This window comes from Emys orbicularis, chromosome 10 (genome assembly GCF_028017835.1).
Source record: "Emys orbicularis isolate rEmyOrb1 chromosome 10, rEmyOrb1.hap1, whole genome shotgun sequence".
Classification (NCBI taxonomy): Eukaryota; Metazoa; Chordata; order Testudines; family Emydidae; genus Emys; species Emys orbicularis.
This window is the reverse complement of record NC_088692.1, coordinates 7,077,556-7,096,252: the sequence shown is the minus strand read 5'-3', so window position 1 is coordinate 7,096,252 and position 18,697 is coordinate 7,077,556. Positions and strand designations below refer to the sequence as shown.

Genomic DNA, 18,697 nt, shown 5'->3' with positions numbered 1-18,697 from the left:
CTGATAACCAGTGAGTCAGTGAACAACCAGGAGTCCGGGAGCCAGCGCTCCAGGAGGCCCCTGGGACTGGGGCCGGGGTGGGAGAGCCCGCTGGGGCCGGGGTGGGAGAGCCTGCTGGGCCGGGGTGGGAGAGCCCGCTGGGGCCGGGGAGGGAGTGCCCGCTGGAAGGAAGCCAGGAGGTTTGGTGGCTCTGGGTTTCATTTGGCCATCCTCCTCCCCCGCCGGTTTGGGGGTGCTGTGAACTCCTCAGCCCCTCCCCTGATCTGGGGCACTGTGACCTGCTCTCCTCCGGGTCACAGGACCCACCCAGCGGGTCTGGAGCCAGGAGAGCCGCCCCCTTGCTCGGGGCGAGGGGAGGTGGAGCCTGTCACCGAGCGTTGGTTTGTCATCCCCAGCCGTGATGAAGTTCATGGGCGACTGGCCTCTCAAGGGGCAGACGGAGCTGGACGTCGTCTGTGCTGTGCTCAAGGTACCTCCCTCCCTGGGGAGCAGAGCAGGACCCCCGGGGGGGGCTCCGGGTCAGTGGGGTGGGCCCTGCCCTGCAGCCCCAGGGCTGGTGGTGGCGAGGGCAGCGCTCAGCTTGTGGGCCTGCCTGCAGCTCCCAGCCCGAACCCCTACCCCGCAGTCTGCAGCTAAGCGGGGAGGAGGCTGAAGGTGGGGGCAGACGGCGGCATATTGGCCAGCGAGGGAACAAGCCACGTGGCCCGGGAGAGGCCCCAGGAGCAGGCTGCAAACTGCACCCCTCCGACACAGCAGCGGGGGGGCAGGGATGGCAGCCGGCACGGTGGGGGAGCAGGTACAGCTGGAGGGGCAGGCGGCTCCCCAGCACCAGGGCAGTGACGCCCGCCGGTGCCTTTCTGTCTCCAGCTGTGCGCTGACCAGGAGGTCATGAGGGATGAAGTGTATTGCCAGATCGTCAAGCAGACCACGGACAACACCAGCCCCAAGATGTGAGGAAGTCCCTCCCCTTCCCGTGGTGTGGGGCCCCGGGCAGGCCTTCTAGCGCGGCAGCCCCACCCTGTTCTCCCCTCCCTGGCCAGCTGGCCTGGGCTGTGTGGCCTCCCCAGTGGAGGGTCTGGGGGGAGAATCCCAGGGAGCCTCCTGCGCCCCCAGTCTGGTTGGGACTGGCTGATAGTGTCACTGCGGCACGATGGGCCTGGATGGGTCAATATGGCTCCTACCATCCTAGCCACCCCCGCAGCTGGGAGAGCCTTCCTTGGCCACTGGAGGTCCCGCCCTGCCACCCCCCTCCATGTTACAGCACCACTCCGGGCCCCTGCTCTCTCCCCTTCCCCTCGGCGCTCTCCTCCTCCTTCGCGTCTTCTTTTTACTCCTCCAATTCCTCTTCCTCGCCTTCTCCCTCTCTCGCCACATACCAGAACTGATTGGGCAGGGTCCCACCCGCCTGCCCGGAGGCCTGGCATGGAAGAGGGTAAGGGGCACAGGTTCCAGGCCTGTCCCAAAGACTTTCTGGGGCCGAAGCTGCACTGAGCAGCCTAGGCCTCTCCCGCTCTGAGACCTCTTTCCCCCCACCCCTCACCCCGCCCCGTGGCTTGGACAGGGACAGCTGTCAGAAGGGATGGCGGCTGCTCTATATCCTGACCGCCTACTACAAGTGCTCTGAGGTCCTGAAGCCCTACCTGCTGTGGCACCTCCAGGAGACCTGCAGGAGACCTGGGGCGCAGTTCCAAGGTAGGACGCTCGTTCTGCAAAGCCGGGAACCCCGACCGGACTGGCAAGGGGGCCTGTTCTCATCAGATCTTACCTGTAATTTATCATCTTCCATCCTCTCCTCCTTATTAGGACATTTATAGATCCTCTCCTAAGGGATGTCCGAACCATGTGCTCCTCTGCACCTGTCGGCTTTCCCCCAGCCCTTAGTTTAAAAACTGCTCTACGACCTTTTTAATTTTAAGCACCAGCAGTCTGGTTCCATTTTGGTTTAGGTGGAGCCCATCCTTCCTGTATAGGCTCCCCCTTTCCCAAAAGTTTCCCCAGTTCCTAATAAATCTAAACCCCTCCTCCGTACACCATCATCTCATCCACGCATTGAGACCCTGCAGTTCTGCCTGGCTAACTGGCCCTGCGCGTGGAACTGGAAGCATTTCAGTGAATGCTACCGTGGAGCTCCTGGACTTCAATCTCCTACCTAACAGCCTAAATTTGGCCTCCAGAACCTCTCTCCTATCCTTCCCTATGTCATTGGTACCTACATCGAGGTACCTCCCTCCCTGGGGAGCAGAGCAGGACCCCCGGGGGGGCGCTCTGGGTCAGCAGGGTGGGCCCTGCCCCGCAGGGCCGGTGGTGGATAGCGAGGACAGTGCTTGGCCCGTGGGCCTGCCTGCAGCTGTCAGCCCCTGAGCCCCTATCCCGCAGCCTCCAGCTCAGCTGAGAGGAGGCTGAAGGTGAAGGTGAGCTATCATCACTCCCCTTTACAGACCGGGAAGGTGAGGTACAGACCAGCGGAGCAATTCGCCCATGGGCACACCGGGATTTCCGGGCTCCATTAGATCACCTGCCCCCACGCCCTGGGCTGTGCCCCTCCCCCTCCCTGGTTGTGCCCAGGTGTGTGTTTGATACCACGGGCCTGCTCCTGGAAATCATCAGGCCAGCTCTTGTGTGCCAAGGCTCGGTGTAAACCCTGCGCCCAACCCCTCTGTCTGCTGGACGTCACGAGCTCAGCTGCTGTCCCAGCCAGGATGACGCTGCCTGGAAATGTGCTCCGTCACCACCACATCAGTTTCCATAGCAGCACTTCATGCATATTGGAACCAGGCGCCTGCAAAATGGAAAGAGAAGCGGAAGCAGGACAGAGCCAATAGAATCACAGGGAGGGACAGGGCGCGTCAGGAATGTTCACTGAGCCCCTTTCCTCTGAAGAGCAGAGACGAGGTGCGGGGGAGAGGGTTAGAGGGACACTCCCGGCTCAGCCCCGTACAAGGGGCATGACCTAAGCCCAAACCTGAGGGCTAGGAACTCTGGAATTCCAGACCCAGCTCTGACACCAAACTCCCCGTTGACCTTGAGCAAGTCACGTCCCCTCCCCGTGCCTCAGTTTCCCCCTTGGCGACAGGGGAATCTCAGGCTGGCTTCAGGCTTACAGCTGTTTAAATGGCTCTCGGGGAGGAGAATTCTCTGCAGTGATAGATTGCCCCAGCCTTGCTCCCGGCCAGACCCGCTTCAGCTGCCGTTAATGGGACCTTCTCCCACAGGCTCTGTATCCAGGAGCGGCTGGGAGGGCAGGGCCCACTGGTGCCAGGGCGAGGACTGAGACCGATCTGGTGATGCTCACACCCTGATCCGAACCTGTTCTATGGAGCAGTGCAGGCAGCGCTGCTGGACTAGCTGGCTGCGTGGCCCGTAGGGCAGGGGCTGTCTTATCATTATATGTGTGTGTACAGCTCCTAGCACAATGGAGCCTGACCCCTAATCAGGGCCACTAGATGCTACTGCAGTACAATGGTAGTCAGAGCACCAGGGCCTCTGCCGTGCCTGAGGCAACATGCCAGGCAAATAGGGGAGGGGAAGGGGGGAAAAGTGGGGACAGGAAATGAAATAAACAGGGCTGTCAAGCGATTAAAACAATTAATCGCGTGATTAATCGCACTGTTAAACATGAATAGAATACCATTTATTTAAATATTTTTGGATGCTTTCTACATTTTCAAATATATTGATTTCAATTACAACACAGAATACGAAGTGTGCAGTGCTCACTGTATTTATTTTTGCTTATAAGTATTTGCACCAACAGAATACAACACAGAATACAATATATATGAAAATGTAGAAAAACTGCAATTAATCACAGTTAATTTTTTTGAGGTAATGGCGTGACTTAACTGTGATTAATCGGCAGCCCTAGAAATAAACGTAAGCTTCGATTACAGATAGGTGCTACGATACCACCCCCCCCCAACACCTCACGATTTTGGGGTTGTTTCCCCTCTGAACCAGACCTGAATTTCATTGTTAGCCACTGTCTTTGTAGTGAGCCAAAGCCACGCTCTGGGTCTGGCCTGGTTTGGGGAGGTGGAGGCCTGGAACCCTGCGCTGTGCCTGGTGCCCGTCTCTGCTTTGACGGGGCTCTGGTGTCCGTCTGTTTAAGGGATCGCGAAGGCCTGCGAGCAGAACCTCAGGAAGACCTTCCAGTTTGGTGGCCGGCGTGAATTTCCCAGCAGCATGGAGCTCAAAGCCATGGTGGTGAGTCCGGAGCTCACGCAGGGGCCCTGCAATGGTGTCAGCGTGCACCAGGTGGGCACGTGGGGAAGAGGCTCTCTGAGGGGCTAGACTGGGTCACAAACAGCTCGCCTAGGGGATGGCATGGGACTGTACCCCTTGAGCTCCCTGGGCTTACAAAGGCCGAGTTCCTCCAGGGGGCTCCACTTTCCGGGCTCCCCTGCTATGGCCTACGCGGTTTGTCTGTGCCTTGCTTCCAGCTGGGAGGGCTAGAACGGGGCTGAGCAGGCGGCTACAACTGTGGGTGGCTGCAGCCAGGGCGTGTTACCCCTGTGATGCCTACGGTAGGGCTGGGGGGAGGAGAGCAGAGGCCTTTCCGTGGTGGCAAGGGCTGAAATGGACAGGAACTTGCAAGGATGGGGATGGTATAGGCCTGATTGCCCTCTTGTGAAGACGGCTTCCCGCCTCTCTGAAATGCCCCGGCGTCTAACCGAGTGGTGCTGGAGCCAGACAGAAAGCGCATGGGGATTCTGCTAGGCAGAATGGGATCCCCCACAGGAAATCTCCCTGCGCCAATGTGGGAGAATCTAGCCTGGGGTCTTTAGCCTGGCCTCTGGAGCCGATGGATGGCTTAACGGTTCGGAAACCTTCCTGCTTCTCTGTGCTTTCCTCCCCAACCAAGGCCGGCCGTAGCGCGAAACGCCAGCTGTTTCTCCTGCCGGGAGGGATCGAGAGGCACCTGAAGATCAAAACGTGCTCGGTACGTCAGCACAGGGGCCCGGCACTGCCCAGCTCCCCCAGCTCCCACTCGGGCTGCTCCCTCAGAGCAGTGATGGAGACAAGTGCGGGAGCGGAGAGAGCACCGAACGGGAGCTGAGCTCAGCCCCTCCCCAACAGCGGCATTAGGGAGAGCTCCCCAAAGTCGCTGATTTCCCTTGGGGGGGCTCCAGGGGGAAGGCAACGATTCCAGGCAGCGTCCCTCCCTGGCACAGTGCCAGGTGGCTGCAGCACGGGCCAGCTGTTCCTCCAGCTCAGCAGTACTTGGGCGGGGATAGGACACGTCAGGGCTATGGGTTTCACCTACAGCTGGGCCCAGGCTCCAAAGTCAGCGCCGGGGCTCGCGGGGTCCATAGGCTCAGGGGGCGGGAGGGGACAAAGGCAGGGGAGTGGGGCTGATATTTAAGGTTTGCCCAGAGTGGAGCGTTTTCTCGGAGCCCCAGTTAACCTGAGGCGGCTGGCACCTGGCTGCCCACCAAAGGCGTGTTCAGGTTCTTGTTACCTGAGGCTGAGCCGGCTGCTCTCTCACCTGAGGGGGGGAGAGATCCCATGGGGTCGCCGGCCCGGCCCTAGGATGGAGCAGCAAAGCACCCAAACTTCTGGCCATGTCTCTGAACCCATCGCAGATTCCCCTGCTGCTGCTCCTCATGGCCTGCTCCTGCGTCCACTGGGACGGAGTGCTCAGCACCTTGTGGGATCAGGCCATCCAGGGCTTTGCCAGACAGCCAGGAAGGGGTGTCGCTCCAGGAAGTCCCACCAGCAGTGCTGGGCAGAGACCACGGTGGTGGGGGCACAATGCCAGCGCTAGAGCCTCCTTCCCGGCCTTTGAGGGACTCAGCTGGGTGGTTTGCCCCTCTCTAGGTTGCGCTGGACGTGATCGAGGAGATGTGCTATGAAATGGGGCTGCATCGGCCCGAGGCCTTTGACGAATACGTCATCTTTGCCGTTACCAACGGAGGTGAGGCTTGGGGGCAGGCAGGGGGTGGCTCTCCCCATTTTCTCCTCTGAAATGGTCCCATCCCACCCCCCGAGTCCTGCCCAGCGGCCTGCCTCTGCCATTGGCCATTCCCATATTGCATGCCCACCGACAGGCGGCCTGAGCTGACTGGCGTCTGGCTTCCCCAGGCCCGCAGGCGGCATCAGAGCAGGTGATGGCACTCAGGTCCCAAATGCACTGCGGGGGGACTTCCTGGCTGACCTGATTTCCGTGGCCCGCCTCCAGAGACTAGCCGTGGGCAGCAGCCTCCTGGCTCTGAGCCCTGGCGTCCCCCCTCCTTCGGGGAGTAATGGCACAGGCCATTGTTCGGATCAAGACGCTGCCCCATGAAGAGAAGAGAAATGAAACCCCGTACGGAATGAAAACACGAGAGAGATTCACTGCCTCGCCCTGTTGAGTATTATTGCCTAGAAATCCCAGTTGAGCCATTGTGCTAGGCGCTGGGTGAGCATCTAGGCACAGACAGGCCTGCCCTACAGAGGTTACAGTGTAAACAGGCAGAGGGTGGGAGGGGAAACTGAGGCACAGAGCAAACAAGTGACTTGACCACTGTCCTGCAGCAGGTCAGCTGGGAATATCACCCAGGCCTCCTGATTCCCAGTGCAGCGCTCTGCCCACTAGCCCGCATTGCCTCCTGTTATAACTTGTATGGAAAGACAAGCGTAGGAGGCTTTCGCACCTGGCTAAACACCACTCAGCTCCTGGGCGTTGGCTGAACAATGCTGTCTCTTGCCTAATGAACCGGCTGTCACTGCTGTTCACTGCCAAGTTAAGCGGCTTCCCTGGGAGACTGCCCAGGAGGCACTGACTGCATTGCTTGTGAGGGATGTTTTTATCTTGATGCTGTTCCGTTAAGCCCTTTGTGTGTCCAGAGGCATAGCCCCGTGTGATGTGCATTCCCTGCTGGCACCGAGAGCCCGCCGCCTCCCTGAAGAACGGGCAAACGGCCCCAGACAGCCATTTCTGTGCCAGTGTCGTTTATTCCTAACTGCCAGTGGCTGCCCGACAGCGGGAGCACGAGGCAATCGCCAGTCGATCCAGCGCCCAGTGATGCTCCCTGGCACAAGCGAGGCCTGCTGCGAGCGTGGTCCTAGAACACCCCTTTCTGAGCATCCTCTGGCAGCGCCAGGCCCCTCCAGCCGGCGTCGGTGCTGAGCTGCCGGGCTTGGAGGCACAGAGAGGATGGGAAAGCCACAGGCAGTGACGGGAGGAGGAAAGCGCTGTCCTTTCTCAGCGGCGCTGTCCTTTTTGCAGCTTGCAGGGCAGTGCCAGGAGAGGGAGGTGGATTATTGGCCTCAGCTTTCTTCTGAAACGCTGAAAAGGCAGGAAATGGTTCACGGTATCCCTGCACTTCCTGGGGCCGAGCCCCCGCTTTCCTGTCTGTGCCTCTCCACAGCTCCCGGCCGCCCTGTTGGCTTGGCTTAGGTTAGCCAGTGGCCTAGTTAAAGTGTGGGCGGGGGAAGGGTTGTAAAGGGACCGTTGGAAGGGCTGTGTGGACGGGCCCAGAACCACCAGGAAATAGCATCTCTGAGTCACATCCTGCTTTCTGGGAAATCACTGCATCACCCTAGGAATGTCACCCGCCTTCTTAGCCCCACCAACCCTCTCACTCCCTCTCCGCTGCTTTTTATGGGGATAGTTGGAAGCCTCTTCTTGGAAACGGAGCCCCGGGGCTCTGAATGTGGATTCTCCACTGTCGATCTGATCCCTGGCTGGGGGGCTGTGCCGTGAGAGGGGGCGGCACAGTCCAGTGACACGGGCTTGTGGGATCTAATCCTAGCCCTGCCTCCGACTTGTTCTGTGACCTGGGGCAAATCAAGTCACCTCCTCCTGCCTCCGTTTCCCTATCTATAAAATGGGGCTTATGACACCCACAATCATCTGTCTGTGTAAGGGCTCTCCTGAACTCTGGAATTATAACATGCTCTCAGGAGTTACATGGATGATTCCAAGTGCCCCAAATCCTGAAGCGTTTAGAGCCGACCTGCAGAAGGAAACGCGGACTCAGCTTGTGTCCTTTTGGGACGACGTGTAAAGAAGGCCTGGACTTTTATTTTAAAGGTGTTTTATGGGTTTTTTTCTGCCTGTTTTTTATCTTAGAACTATCAGGAACGGTCAGTCTTGTCTTCCCGGTTTCTGACGGGTGACTGAGGCTTGGTCTACACGTAAAACGTACCCCAGCGTAGCTATGTCACTCAGGCGAGTGATGTCCCCCTGCCGCCAACCCACCCAGAGTAGACTCAGCTATGCCGCCATAGCTAACGTATGGGGAGGTGGTGTCTGCCAGGGTTAGGACAATCTCCTTCTGTCAGCGTACACTGCGCCTTCACAAAGGGACAACGCCAGCGAAGCGGTGCTGACGGGGCTACGCCGGCATAGGCTCTGTCATGTAGACACAGCCTCAGAGATGGGGCCTGGCAGCGTTCTCGGCTTTCAACGGAACGGGCTGGGTGGTTGAATCCTAAACAAACAGAGCTGTTCTCCCAAGGGTTAAGTAGGTGTGGACACAAACCAAAGCGTCAAAGAGTAGCAATGAATCCGATTTCATTGCTCTGCATACACCATTCAGTTCTCCAGCCAGCTTTACCCTTCTGCATTGGAAAGGAGCAGCCCGGCTGGCCTTTCCTTGCCAGGCGGCCTTTAAAACTAGAGCCACACAGTTGACTCTTCCCCTGTGCTCCCCATAGGTCAGAATGTCCGCCCCTTGAGCAGACGAGAGTATATCCTTGACGTGGCCACGGAGATGGAGCAAGTGGACAACAGCTACATGTTCTGGTACCGGCGCGTCATCTGGACCCAGCCGCTGAAATTTGACAACGAGCTGTATGTCACCATGCACTATAACCAGGTAGCCGCTCAGACCCAGCCAGGGGCAGAGGGGCAGTTGCCTTAGTTTAAGGAGGGCCTCGTCCTCCTCCCTTCCCTGGAGTATGGGCTCGGGGGTATCTGAGGAGCAATCTTTCATAAAACCAAGCTCCTGACCTCTCGCGGTTATTAAAGATCCCCTGGCCCCTTTCTGGCAGAGCAGTGGGGTTAGCCCTGGTGTCCCAGCCAGATTCCACTGCCAGGTAATTAGCTTCTGTCTGCCTAAACACCCCCCAGTCTGGAAAAACGACGTTAAGGGAACATTAGGCAGGTTGCAAAGCCAAGCCCCCAAAGTTAGGAAATGCCAGAACTGATGCGGCCTGGGTGCAATCGTCATTCAGCCAGCTTGTGCCTGTGCATTATGGTACAGTCTTTCCTAACCTGATCACGTACTATTTTTTTCCACAGGACACGGCCTCATTCAGTGCACAGGATGGATGGTTTTCACTTACTGAGCAGCTATTCAATATTTCGGTTTCTCCGGGTTGTTCAGAGTCTGGCCCCAGGCCTTAGCCGCTGCATGCTATCCAAACCCAGTTCTGAAGACAGAATTATTCCTTTCCTCATGGGCTTTTTTCTCTGGCGCTCATCACTGTAGTGTCTGATCACTTCGCAGACATTAGTGGATTTATCTTTATCCCTGTGACGTGGGGACGGTATTATCCCCATTTTACAGCTGGGGAACTGAGGCACAGAGAGATTAAGGTAAACAATTTCCACTAATTTGGGGTGCCCAATTTGTGACACTTAAGCCCTGGTTTTTCAGAGTCCTTAGCCCTGTGTGTTCAAAGCCCAGCTCCAGTTGTGAGCGCTCAGCACCTCTGCAAATCAGACCCCAGGGTGTCGAGTTGGGCACCCAGAAAATGAAGCGCACACAGTCAGTGACCACCTCTGAAAAGTTTGGTTTAAGGGACTTGCCCAGAATCACAAAGAAATTCTGTGGCAGAGGCAGGGATAGAATCCAGTTCTCCAAGGCAGCTTTCAGCCGCCTTAACAGTGAGATCCTCCTTTCTCTTCCTGCAGTCCCCTGCCTCGGTCACTACAGACCTTTTCACTTCTGCAGCAAATAAATCAGGATTCAACAGACAACAACCTCCTTCATTACAGAACCCTGACTCATCCCCAGGGCAGATCCATCCTGGGCATTGAATGAGGCAGGAGGCTTGTGGAAAAGATAAGATGTGATTGTGTAATTAACGCCTGTATCATACTGTGCATGCACAAGGGGGCCACATTAAGGCTGCAAAGACCCCCTTCATTCTGGCACTTTCTTTTTCTTTAAGGGATTATTAGTAGTATTTTATTATTTAAACTGTACTTTGTATTTATTTGATGATTCTGGCATTCTCTAACTTGTATGCTTGACTTGGCAACCTTAACAATGTTCTTTGAATGTCATTTGGTGTGTGTGATTTACTTGGTTTATTGACAAGCAAACTGAAAATAAAACAGCCATTCCATCATATTGCCACCCGGGTGGGTCATCGGCAGGGTTGGAACCTTTAGATCCATCGCCCAGACCTCTGCCATGTGTGCTAATGGAGTTACTGGAGTCCGGCAGTAGTAGGTTGTCATCTGTGTGGACCAGCACTAGAGGGGGTTGGGACTCTTAGCCAGAAGGTTTCATGGATATTTGCTGACAGTGGAGGAATGGTGAGACTCAGGGATCTTGGGTTCCATTCCAGCCTCTGGAGGGGAGTGTTCTCTGTTGGGCGCAGCCTCTATGCCTATTTCCCTCAAGCTAGACTCCTGATGTCCCTTTCCCTCCAACAGGCCCACATTCTTCTCCTTGCCCCACTCTATCCCAGTCTCCTTGCCCAGCCAGTCCCAGAATTCCCCTAGTTCCTCCGCAGATCTCAGGTGCCCCGCTCTGCCCTGGGCATCCCCCCCTGACTCTTCAAAGTGTGTCCCCCGAAGAGTGGGTGCGTGGGTGTGCCTGTACAGTCTAAGTCCGCGATTCAGGAAAGCATCTCTGTTCAGGAAGGTACTCAAGCCCCCACACTTCTCTTTGAAGTCCATGCGAAGTTCCGTGCTTTGCCACAATCTGCATCGTGTGTTGTTATGCCGTGGCCCTCTCCGTGGTATCTGACTGCCTGTATGTGTGTGAACGCATTCACACCAGGACGTGCCCTTCCTGGGCACGTCCCATGGAGCCCAACAGCTCCCAGATCGGCTCCCATTGACTCCTGATGAGCGAGTGCGACAAAGCCACGCCCGGCATGCTCTGTATCTTCTTTCAGGTCCTGCCCGATTACCTCAAGGGGCTTTTCAACATCCTACCGCCCCTGCAACCCAGCGAACAGCAGTGCCAGCAGGTCTCCAAACTGGCAGCCCTCCAGCACCGGGCCAAGGACAGCATGTACCTGCCCACCGTGTAGGTACCCTGGGCGTGGTGGCGCTTGGGTGCTACCCTGCTAATCACGGCTTGTGTCCCATCATGGTGTGTTCGCACCTTAGTGAGTAGGGAGCCCCGGCTAGTGGCTGGAGCAGAGCAGCCAGAACTCCTGGGTTCTGTTCCACACTTTGCTGCTTACTCGTCGTGTGACCTTGGGCGAGTCGCTTAGCCTCTCTCTGCCTAATGTCGCTTAGCTCTAAAACGTGTGTGAGACGTACTGCCACCTCCCAGAGTTGCTTGGCTCCATTGTTTGCAGAGTGCCTCCCGGTCCTCGGAGGGCGCGTGCTATAGACAGACGAGGTGTCATCGGCATCGGTATGACCTGACAGACCACCCCAGAGTCTGTCTTCACTGCAGTCAGCCCAGTGTCTTATCTGGGTTTTGCCCCTAACCCACCTCCCATCCACACACACACAACCTCTCAGCCGAGTCTAGTGGTGCTTTCAACCCAGGCTAGCCGGCCTGGCTGAGGCTTTGGGTTCGAGTCCAGGTTCCGCTTCCACTCAGGCTGCTAACGCACCCACTCTGCAGCGAGGACACTGGCTAAAGAGTGCGGATAGTCCTCCAGTGCCTTCCCACAATTCCCCCCCATGCCCAGAAGGACAGACAAGTTCTCCCACAATTCACTGGGAAAGAATTATAGAGCGGCTCGGCTGACTGCAGCACCAAGAACAATGGGGCATCCCCCCAGCAGAACTGGTGAGACACGGGGAAGGGGGGCACAGCACCAGCATGGACACAGGAACTCGGGTTGGACTTTGCAGTGGGGCTGCTCACACCAGGGCGGCGCTAAACCCGGGTGCTCTGACCCTGGTGCCGATCACCTGGTCTGACTGCGCAGGACATCCCCCCACAGAGAAATGGTTGCATGGAAGGAGAAGATTCAAAACTCCGGTCTCAAATCAGAGCACTAACTATATTGCTGTTGTGGTGAATTAGATCCCACATGTACTTTGGGGGCTGGGGAATTCCTGGAATTTGAGTCACTACAAAAAATCTCCTGGAAGGTGAAGCTTTTAGAGGAGTGCCAAGAGCCTGCAGAATTGCTGCCCCGAGGGGAAAGGAGAGGGAGACTTTCTACCACTTACATAAGACCTAAATGAGAAGAAAGATGAACTCACGTAGGAATTTCAGTTCCAGACCAAATGCCAAGGACTGAGGGGCTGTTGGCCTAAAGGCTGCTTTGTGAACTTGGGTTTCCTGGTAGCAGTGACCTCCTGGCTCAACTCCAAAGTCCTCCAGTCTTATTAAACTGAGTGCGTAGCTGCTGTGACCCTGCCCCTGCAATCTGATCCATGTGGGTATGCCTTTGCAGAGCCCCTCTGACATCAGTGAGATTCCCAACAGGTGCCAGGGTCCATCTACACAGATCAGCTTGCAGGATCTGGGCCTAGGTTTGCAATGTATTCAGACTGAACTCTGTATATATGTGCTTGTCTCTGGGTGTCAAGCTGTAGGACCCTGCATGGAGATGCAGAGCTGTTCTGCTGACTCTCCCTGGTAACCAGACCAGGTGAGTCTCATTAGCGCCACTAAGGAGCAGATCTGCTCTGCTGCAAGAGACAGCTAGTGGGAAGGGCAGGAGTCCTGCAGGGGGAAACACTCATCAGCCTGCTCAGGAAGGAGGCCCCAGTCCCTCAAAGACTTTTGCATGTGATTTAACTGGGTTCATAAAGCTAGGCGTGTGCGTGAGTCTTTGCAGGATGGGGACCTATGCTCAGAAGCACACTCCTGCTGTGCGGTTTTGTTATTTAATGGAGGTAGAGCCCCAGCGCAGGGGGGGCCTGAGGCTGGACAATACCCATGGTGAATGTGCTACATTAGGAGTGGGGTGGGGAGTGTCCCCTCCCCCCTGTCACTGCATGAGAATGATTCAGGGATGAGGGACTCCCCACCTCATCAAGACACTGTGGGACTTGCCAGTAAGGAGCCCCCCTGAGGGCTGAGCTCTGGCTGCTATTACCCAAGAAAGGGTCTTTGTTCTTCCCACCCCCTGGTTCTGTGCTGCCCCGGTGCTCAGCACGTACCCCGAGCTGGGGGATGGGTGGGCAGCACTCTCCCGCAGTGGGTTTTCTGTCCCGCGACATAGGCAGGGAGGCGTTTGCCTGGGGCTGGCTGTGACCTTTCCCTGGCTCTCTCCCCCCCCGCAGCCACGAGGTGCAGGGTTACGTCCCGCCCCAGTTCTGCCGAGCGCTGAAGGCTCAGTCGTGGCTCAATGTGGTGCTGCAGCGTATGCCGCAGGTCCAGGCCCTGAGCGCCCATCAGGCCAGAGCTCAGTTCCTAGGTAAGCCATCCCTCCGCCGGGACCGGGGCGGGCTCGCGAGAGAGCTGCTGCTGGAGTCGAATTGGTCCTGCTTTGAGCAGGGGGTTGGACTAGATGACCTCCTGAGGTCCCTTCCAACCCTGATATTCTATGATTCTATGATTCAGAGGGGAACGTGGTCAAAGGTGGGGCAGGGCCAGGCGCGGAAGCAGCTGAGTGCTGCCCTGGTGTTGAGGGGCACAGCAACAGACGAGCCCCCTCCCTCCATGCCACGGCTGGGCCTTTGCAGCCACAGCTCTGGGTGGGTCTCGGCAGTGCCCCCCCCCCAGGCACTTGCCATGCCCTCGGTGCTGCCTTGGGCCTCCTGGCTTCTGTTCGTTCGTCAGGGATGCAAAATGTTGCTGCCCAGACCGATTCCCAAGCCAGGGGCAGAGGGTGGGGAGGAAGCAGGAGAGGCTCTTGCTCAGGAAGAGACAGCGTGTACTGTGCTGGGTACCTGGCATGTCGAGGGAGGGGCGAGTTAGAGTCCCCCGGCCGTGCCCCCCCCCCACGCCCTGAGCCGTCAGCCAGATCTCCAGCAGAACCTGTCCAGCAGGCTCAAACAGCCCAGTTAACCCCCCTCCCGCCCTCCATGGCTAGGCCCTGGCCTCTACCGGCATAAACCTTCACGAAGAGCCTCGTGGGGGACAACCTTCCCCTCCCCTGGGGGCACGCGGGAGCCTAGAGGGGGCGGGGCTGTTTAGAAGGGGGTGTGGCCAGATGCAATGATTGATCATCTCCACCGAATGCTGCCCCCCCTACTGGGCAGTGGCAGTACTACCGCCTGCCCCAATGGGGAGGATCAACCTGTCCTAGCGGGGACCCCCTTGTTTCCCTTGTGGCTATGTCCCAGCCGATCATCGTGGCTCAGCCCCAGGGTCGGGTTCCTGGCTTTGCTGACTGCACGTCGTCTCCGCAGGGCTCCTGAGCGCCTTCCCCACGTTCGGCTCTTCCTTCTTCTACATCCAGAGCTGCAGTAACAACGCCATCGTCTCGCCGTGCATCCTGGCCGTCAACCAGAACGGCCTCCACTTCCTCAACAAGGACACCCACGTAGGTGTGGGGGGCAGCAGGCCAGCCCCTCGCCCGGTCCCTCCAGGAGGGGCTTGCTCCTGACGTGCAGGGCGCAGTTGCAGCCGAGGCTTGGTCTACGTGGGGGCTGGCTCTGGCCAGCATGGTGAGGCTCCAGCAGAGCTCACTGGGCCTGGAAAGAGCCAAACTGCCCCCACCCCTGCAAGTTGGCTCAAGGCCTGCTGCCCCCTCTGAAAGGACAGAAGCATGTCGGCCAGGCCCGTTGGCTGCCGGGTGACGTCTGCCCTGGGAGGGCTGGATCCAAGAGTGGAACCCATCGGGACTGGCATCATGCGGGTTGGGAGTGGGGCCGTGGGCTCTAGTACATCACAGAGAGGCCCACCGCTCCCCCCCCGGGCTCAGCCGTGCGCCTCATAATACGGCAGTGACCCGTGTGCTAGACACCGGAGCCTTCACTCTGTTGTGCAGTGGATTCAGGTGACAGCTTAATTCTGCTGTCGCTGTGACCTGGCCGTTGGACCGGGCTAGAGGGCTAACCCCAGTGACCCAGAGAGGCAGGATGTCCTGTACATAGAGTGCCCACCCCATTCTCAGTCTGCCTTTCAGTGCAAAGCTATTGCCTCATGATATACGGCAATTTTCCCAAAGACTAATGGAGGTGAATTATTCAGGGGGCCCAAGGCAGGGATAGCTACTATTGCCTCATTGTTTCCGTGTGCTCCCCCGTCCCTCTGTCTGTATCCATCCGTTGTTTCCGGTCCTATGCTCAGATTGGAAGCTCTTTGGGGCAGGGGCTGTCCTGTGTTTCTGGGTTTGTACAGCGCCTAGCACAGAGGAGTCCTGGTCCATGACTCGGGCTCCTAGGCGGGATTGCAGTGCGAATGATAAATGACAGTAGCCGGGAAGGATGGGATGAACTGGTAGGAAGGAGCTTGTAGTCCATACATTGGGGCCGGGTCCCTGGTGGGGCCCGCGTATGAAGGAGCTGCGCCTCCATCCCCAGGAGCTGGTGGTGAAGTTCTCGCTGAAGGAGATTCAGTCCACGAGGACCCAGCGGCCCACGGCCGGCTCCAGCTACCCCTACGTGGAGATCATGCTGGGAGACTTGATGTCACAGAGGATGACGCAGCTGCAGCTGGAGCAGGTATGGAGTGCAGTTAAGCAGCTTGCCTTTCCCCCTCTTTAACCCCCTTGGCCCTGCCTAGATTCAAGGCCTGGCGCAGGGTAATGCCAGGATGTGCTTAGGGGATGGGAGGGCCATGGCGAAGGCTCCCACAGTGTTATCGCCTCCCCTGAATTCACATGGCCATTTAGGCTCTTAGACTGTAATGTGACTCCTGATGGTTGGCTCCCCGAGGATTTGTGGGTCGAATGGCACGGATCCGAGGCCCCGCTCCCCAGCCATGGGGCTGGCGGGACGCAGCCCAGCCTTCCTGGTTCCCCTCTGCAGGGGGCAGGATGCCAGGAGCCCATCCCACCGCACAAAGCACCAGGGAGGGTTTCTGTGGGCTCTGGGAGCAGGGAGTGAAGGGTGTGGAGCTAGCTTGCCCCCTCCCCACAAATGAGATGCGTTCCAGAGGGCAACATGGGCCCTCTACACTGCACTCGTGAGACACCCTGAGCCCCTGTATTACAACACAGTAAAGACAGCAGTGTCCCTGGCCAGCGGGTTGGGGGAGCACAGAACCCCTCCAGGGTGAGGCTCAGGGCGGGGAACGCAGGCAGGGCGCCTGTATCTCTTCAGAACAATACCCCCCAGAGGATGCTCCACGTGACTCATCCTCTTTACAGCCCCCTTAATTCTCTCCTTGTCGCTTCTCTTCCTACTGTCTCCTCCTGGCTTCTTCACCCGGATCTCTGAAGCTAAACCTTCAGATGGTAGGTAGCCGCTGCCTCCCAGAGAGAATGCTTGTGGGTTGTGTTTGGTGAGGGTACAGAAATACAGTAAAGCCAGCACCGTCCCCAGCCTGTCTCTTCCGGGATCACTGCACAAAAGTGCTCCCGCACCACATACTCCGCATCGGCAAACTAAGAGACACATCTTCAGACAAGTTAGGTGTGCAACAGCACACGCAGTGAGTGTGCGTTTGTGCTAAGCAGGCTGCTCTGCGTGTGCAGTTACCCACTTTTCACATGCAGTCCTGGTAATGCCGCACACAAACTAAGCACATCATTACAAGGAGTTCCTCATTACAGGGTTTGTTTTTTCCCTGCCTAACTTGCTTGGACAACCAGCGCATGGAGGCAGCTGCTTAAATACAAGGGAATCCAAGTGAGAAAAACTCGGGGTGCATCTGTGCTGCAGTCAGAGGTGTGACTGCAGCCTGCATGGTAGCTTCGATCAAAGCCAGCTTGAGAAACAACAGCAGTGAAGCTGTGACGACACAGACTCCAGCAAGGGCTACTTGCTCAAGTATCTACCCACGGCCTTGGACGAGGTTGTGCCACCCAGGCTGCCGCGGCTTCGCTGCTGGTGTTACTCAAGCTGGTTAGATTAAAGCTATCCCAGGAACGTCTACTCGCGCTGCAGTCAGAGCCCCCGATTGATCTAGATGTATCCTCAGAGTCTAAAACCCAATGAAATCCTGGCTCTGCCAGATGCCAGCTGGCCCAGCAGTGTCCAAAGTCTAATGCACCATTGCATTCTCCTTTTAACTGCAACGTGAGGACCCGGTAGATCATCTACAGGTTTTTATTGCTGGTGGACTCCTGCAAGGAGCAATTTCTATTCCTCTCTCCAGGATGCAGAGGGGAAGGTGGCCTCATGGTTTAAAGCCCAGGACTGGGAGGCAAGGGAACTGGGGCTTGTTATTACACCTTTCCGACGCTCTCGCTACCAGTGTTCGGAGCTGCTCAATGTCCCTTCTTGGACCAGGGCCGTGGTACACCAACTGCGTATAGTTTTGTAGCTCAGTGGCACTGCCAGATATGGGGAACGTGGGAGAAGCAGGGGATGCTCTGGTGCTGCCTATTGTGATGGGTGGGTTGGGCAAAGGGCACCTCCAGTGCTGCCCCATGTACAAGGCCAGCGGTGTGAGGGCGTTTCATAGAGAGTCCAATCAAGCGCCAATGGGAGGCCACAGCGGAACAGTAACTAGAGGGAAGGACCAGCAGGGAGGAGGAGCAGAAAATCGGAGAAGCTGGGTATTGGTAACCATTACGGGCTCAGGCCTGGGAAGTGCTCCCAGCGACAGCAGCAGGCGTGGGTGGCGCTCAGCACCTCTCAGGATTGGGCCCTGTGAGTACAACTGGCTCACACAGCATTGTGCCCCTACAGGCAGGCACCACTTTCATTCCAATGCAACAAAACAGTGAGTCCAAAGGCAGCAGAGGCCCCTGCTTTCCCGGGCGCAGGCACTCAGGAGGTGTATGCCGAGGGTTTGGCATTCGGTTTTCGCCACTGCGAGACCGGACGCCACACAACAAAATGGCCACAGCAAATTTCAGCACAGGGGTGCAATTCATTCTAAGTCTTGCTGGGGGGGGGGGAACCCGAGTTAAAATGCTGTAATGCTCCATTGTGCTTCCTTCTCTCTTTAGGGCCTAGAGTTGTGCCGTGTGATCGCCACCCACATGGAAAGTCTGTTGTACGCTCGCGAGAAGAGACTCACCCTCCCTCCCAGTGAGATTACGTTGCTCTGATCAGGCATGTTACACACATGCACACTCGCACACTCCCTCCCTAACAGCTACTTGAGCGAAAGCCAGCATGGAGATAAGCAAATATCTCTGTGTCCTGGGAGAGGCAATGTAGACTAAATATAGACACTGATGGGACAGCTTCCCAGCTGGTTCGAGTCAGCATAGCCCCACTGATTTCAGTGGCCTGGGGCTGCTGAGGGGCTGGGGTGGGGGACTTACAGACCACATGTGAGGTCTGAGGAGTGAAGAGTGTGGGGAATGCAGTCTGGCCAGTTAACAGGTGAACACAGATGCCTTAATTTATGTTTAATAACTGCCCTCCTGGACATAGGGCGTGACCTTTTTCCAGAATCAAGTGTATTTAATCCATTATTTTAGTAGCAACATATTAACAGATTGGCTTTGAGCAGGACATGCCCAGTTTTGCACATCTGCCTGTACCAAGGACCTGGCAATCTAACTGCTCGCGTACTGCATACACCAGATGGCTTTTATTTGTGTTCGCTCC

At 57.1% G+C, this 18,697-nt stretch overlaps 1 protein-coding gene across 1 annotated transcript in view; it reads left to right on the top strand.

Annotated features, from left to right (window-relative positions):
• The window catches only part of MYO15A (myosin XVA), an 85,116-nt gene extending 66,927 nt beyond the window's left edge, over positions 1 to 18,189 (top strand). Inside the window, exons 56-67 of the mRNA XM_065411968.1 lie at positions 396 to 469; positions 868 to 950; positions 1,562 to 1,692; positions 4,109 to 4,203; positions 4,862 to 4,939; positions 5,818 to 5,914; positions 8,641 to 8,801; positions 11,059 to 11,192; positions 13,364 to 13,497; positions 14,435 to 14,568; positions 15,551 to 15,691; positions 18,088 to 18,189. Coding sequence (XP_065268040.1) covers positions 396 to 469; positions 868 to 950; positions 1,562 to 1,692; positions 4,109 to 4,203; positions 4,862 to 4,939; positions 5,818 to 5,914; positions 8,641 to 8,801; positions 11,059 to 11,192; positions 13,364 to 13,497; positions 14,435 to 14,568; positions 15,551 to 15,691; positions 18,088 to 18,189 — 1,364 coding nt within the window. The remainder of the gene's footprint in view (positions 1 to 395; positions 470 to 867; positions 951 to 1,561; positions 1,693 to 4,108; positions 4,204 to 4,861; positions 4,940 to 5,817; positions 5,915 to 8,640; positions 8,802 to 11,058; positions 11,193 to 13,363; positions 13,498 to 14,434; positions 14,569 to 15,550; positions 15,692 to 18,087) is intronic.
• The last annotated feature ends 508 nt before the right edge of the window (positions 18,190 to 18,697 follow it).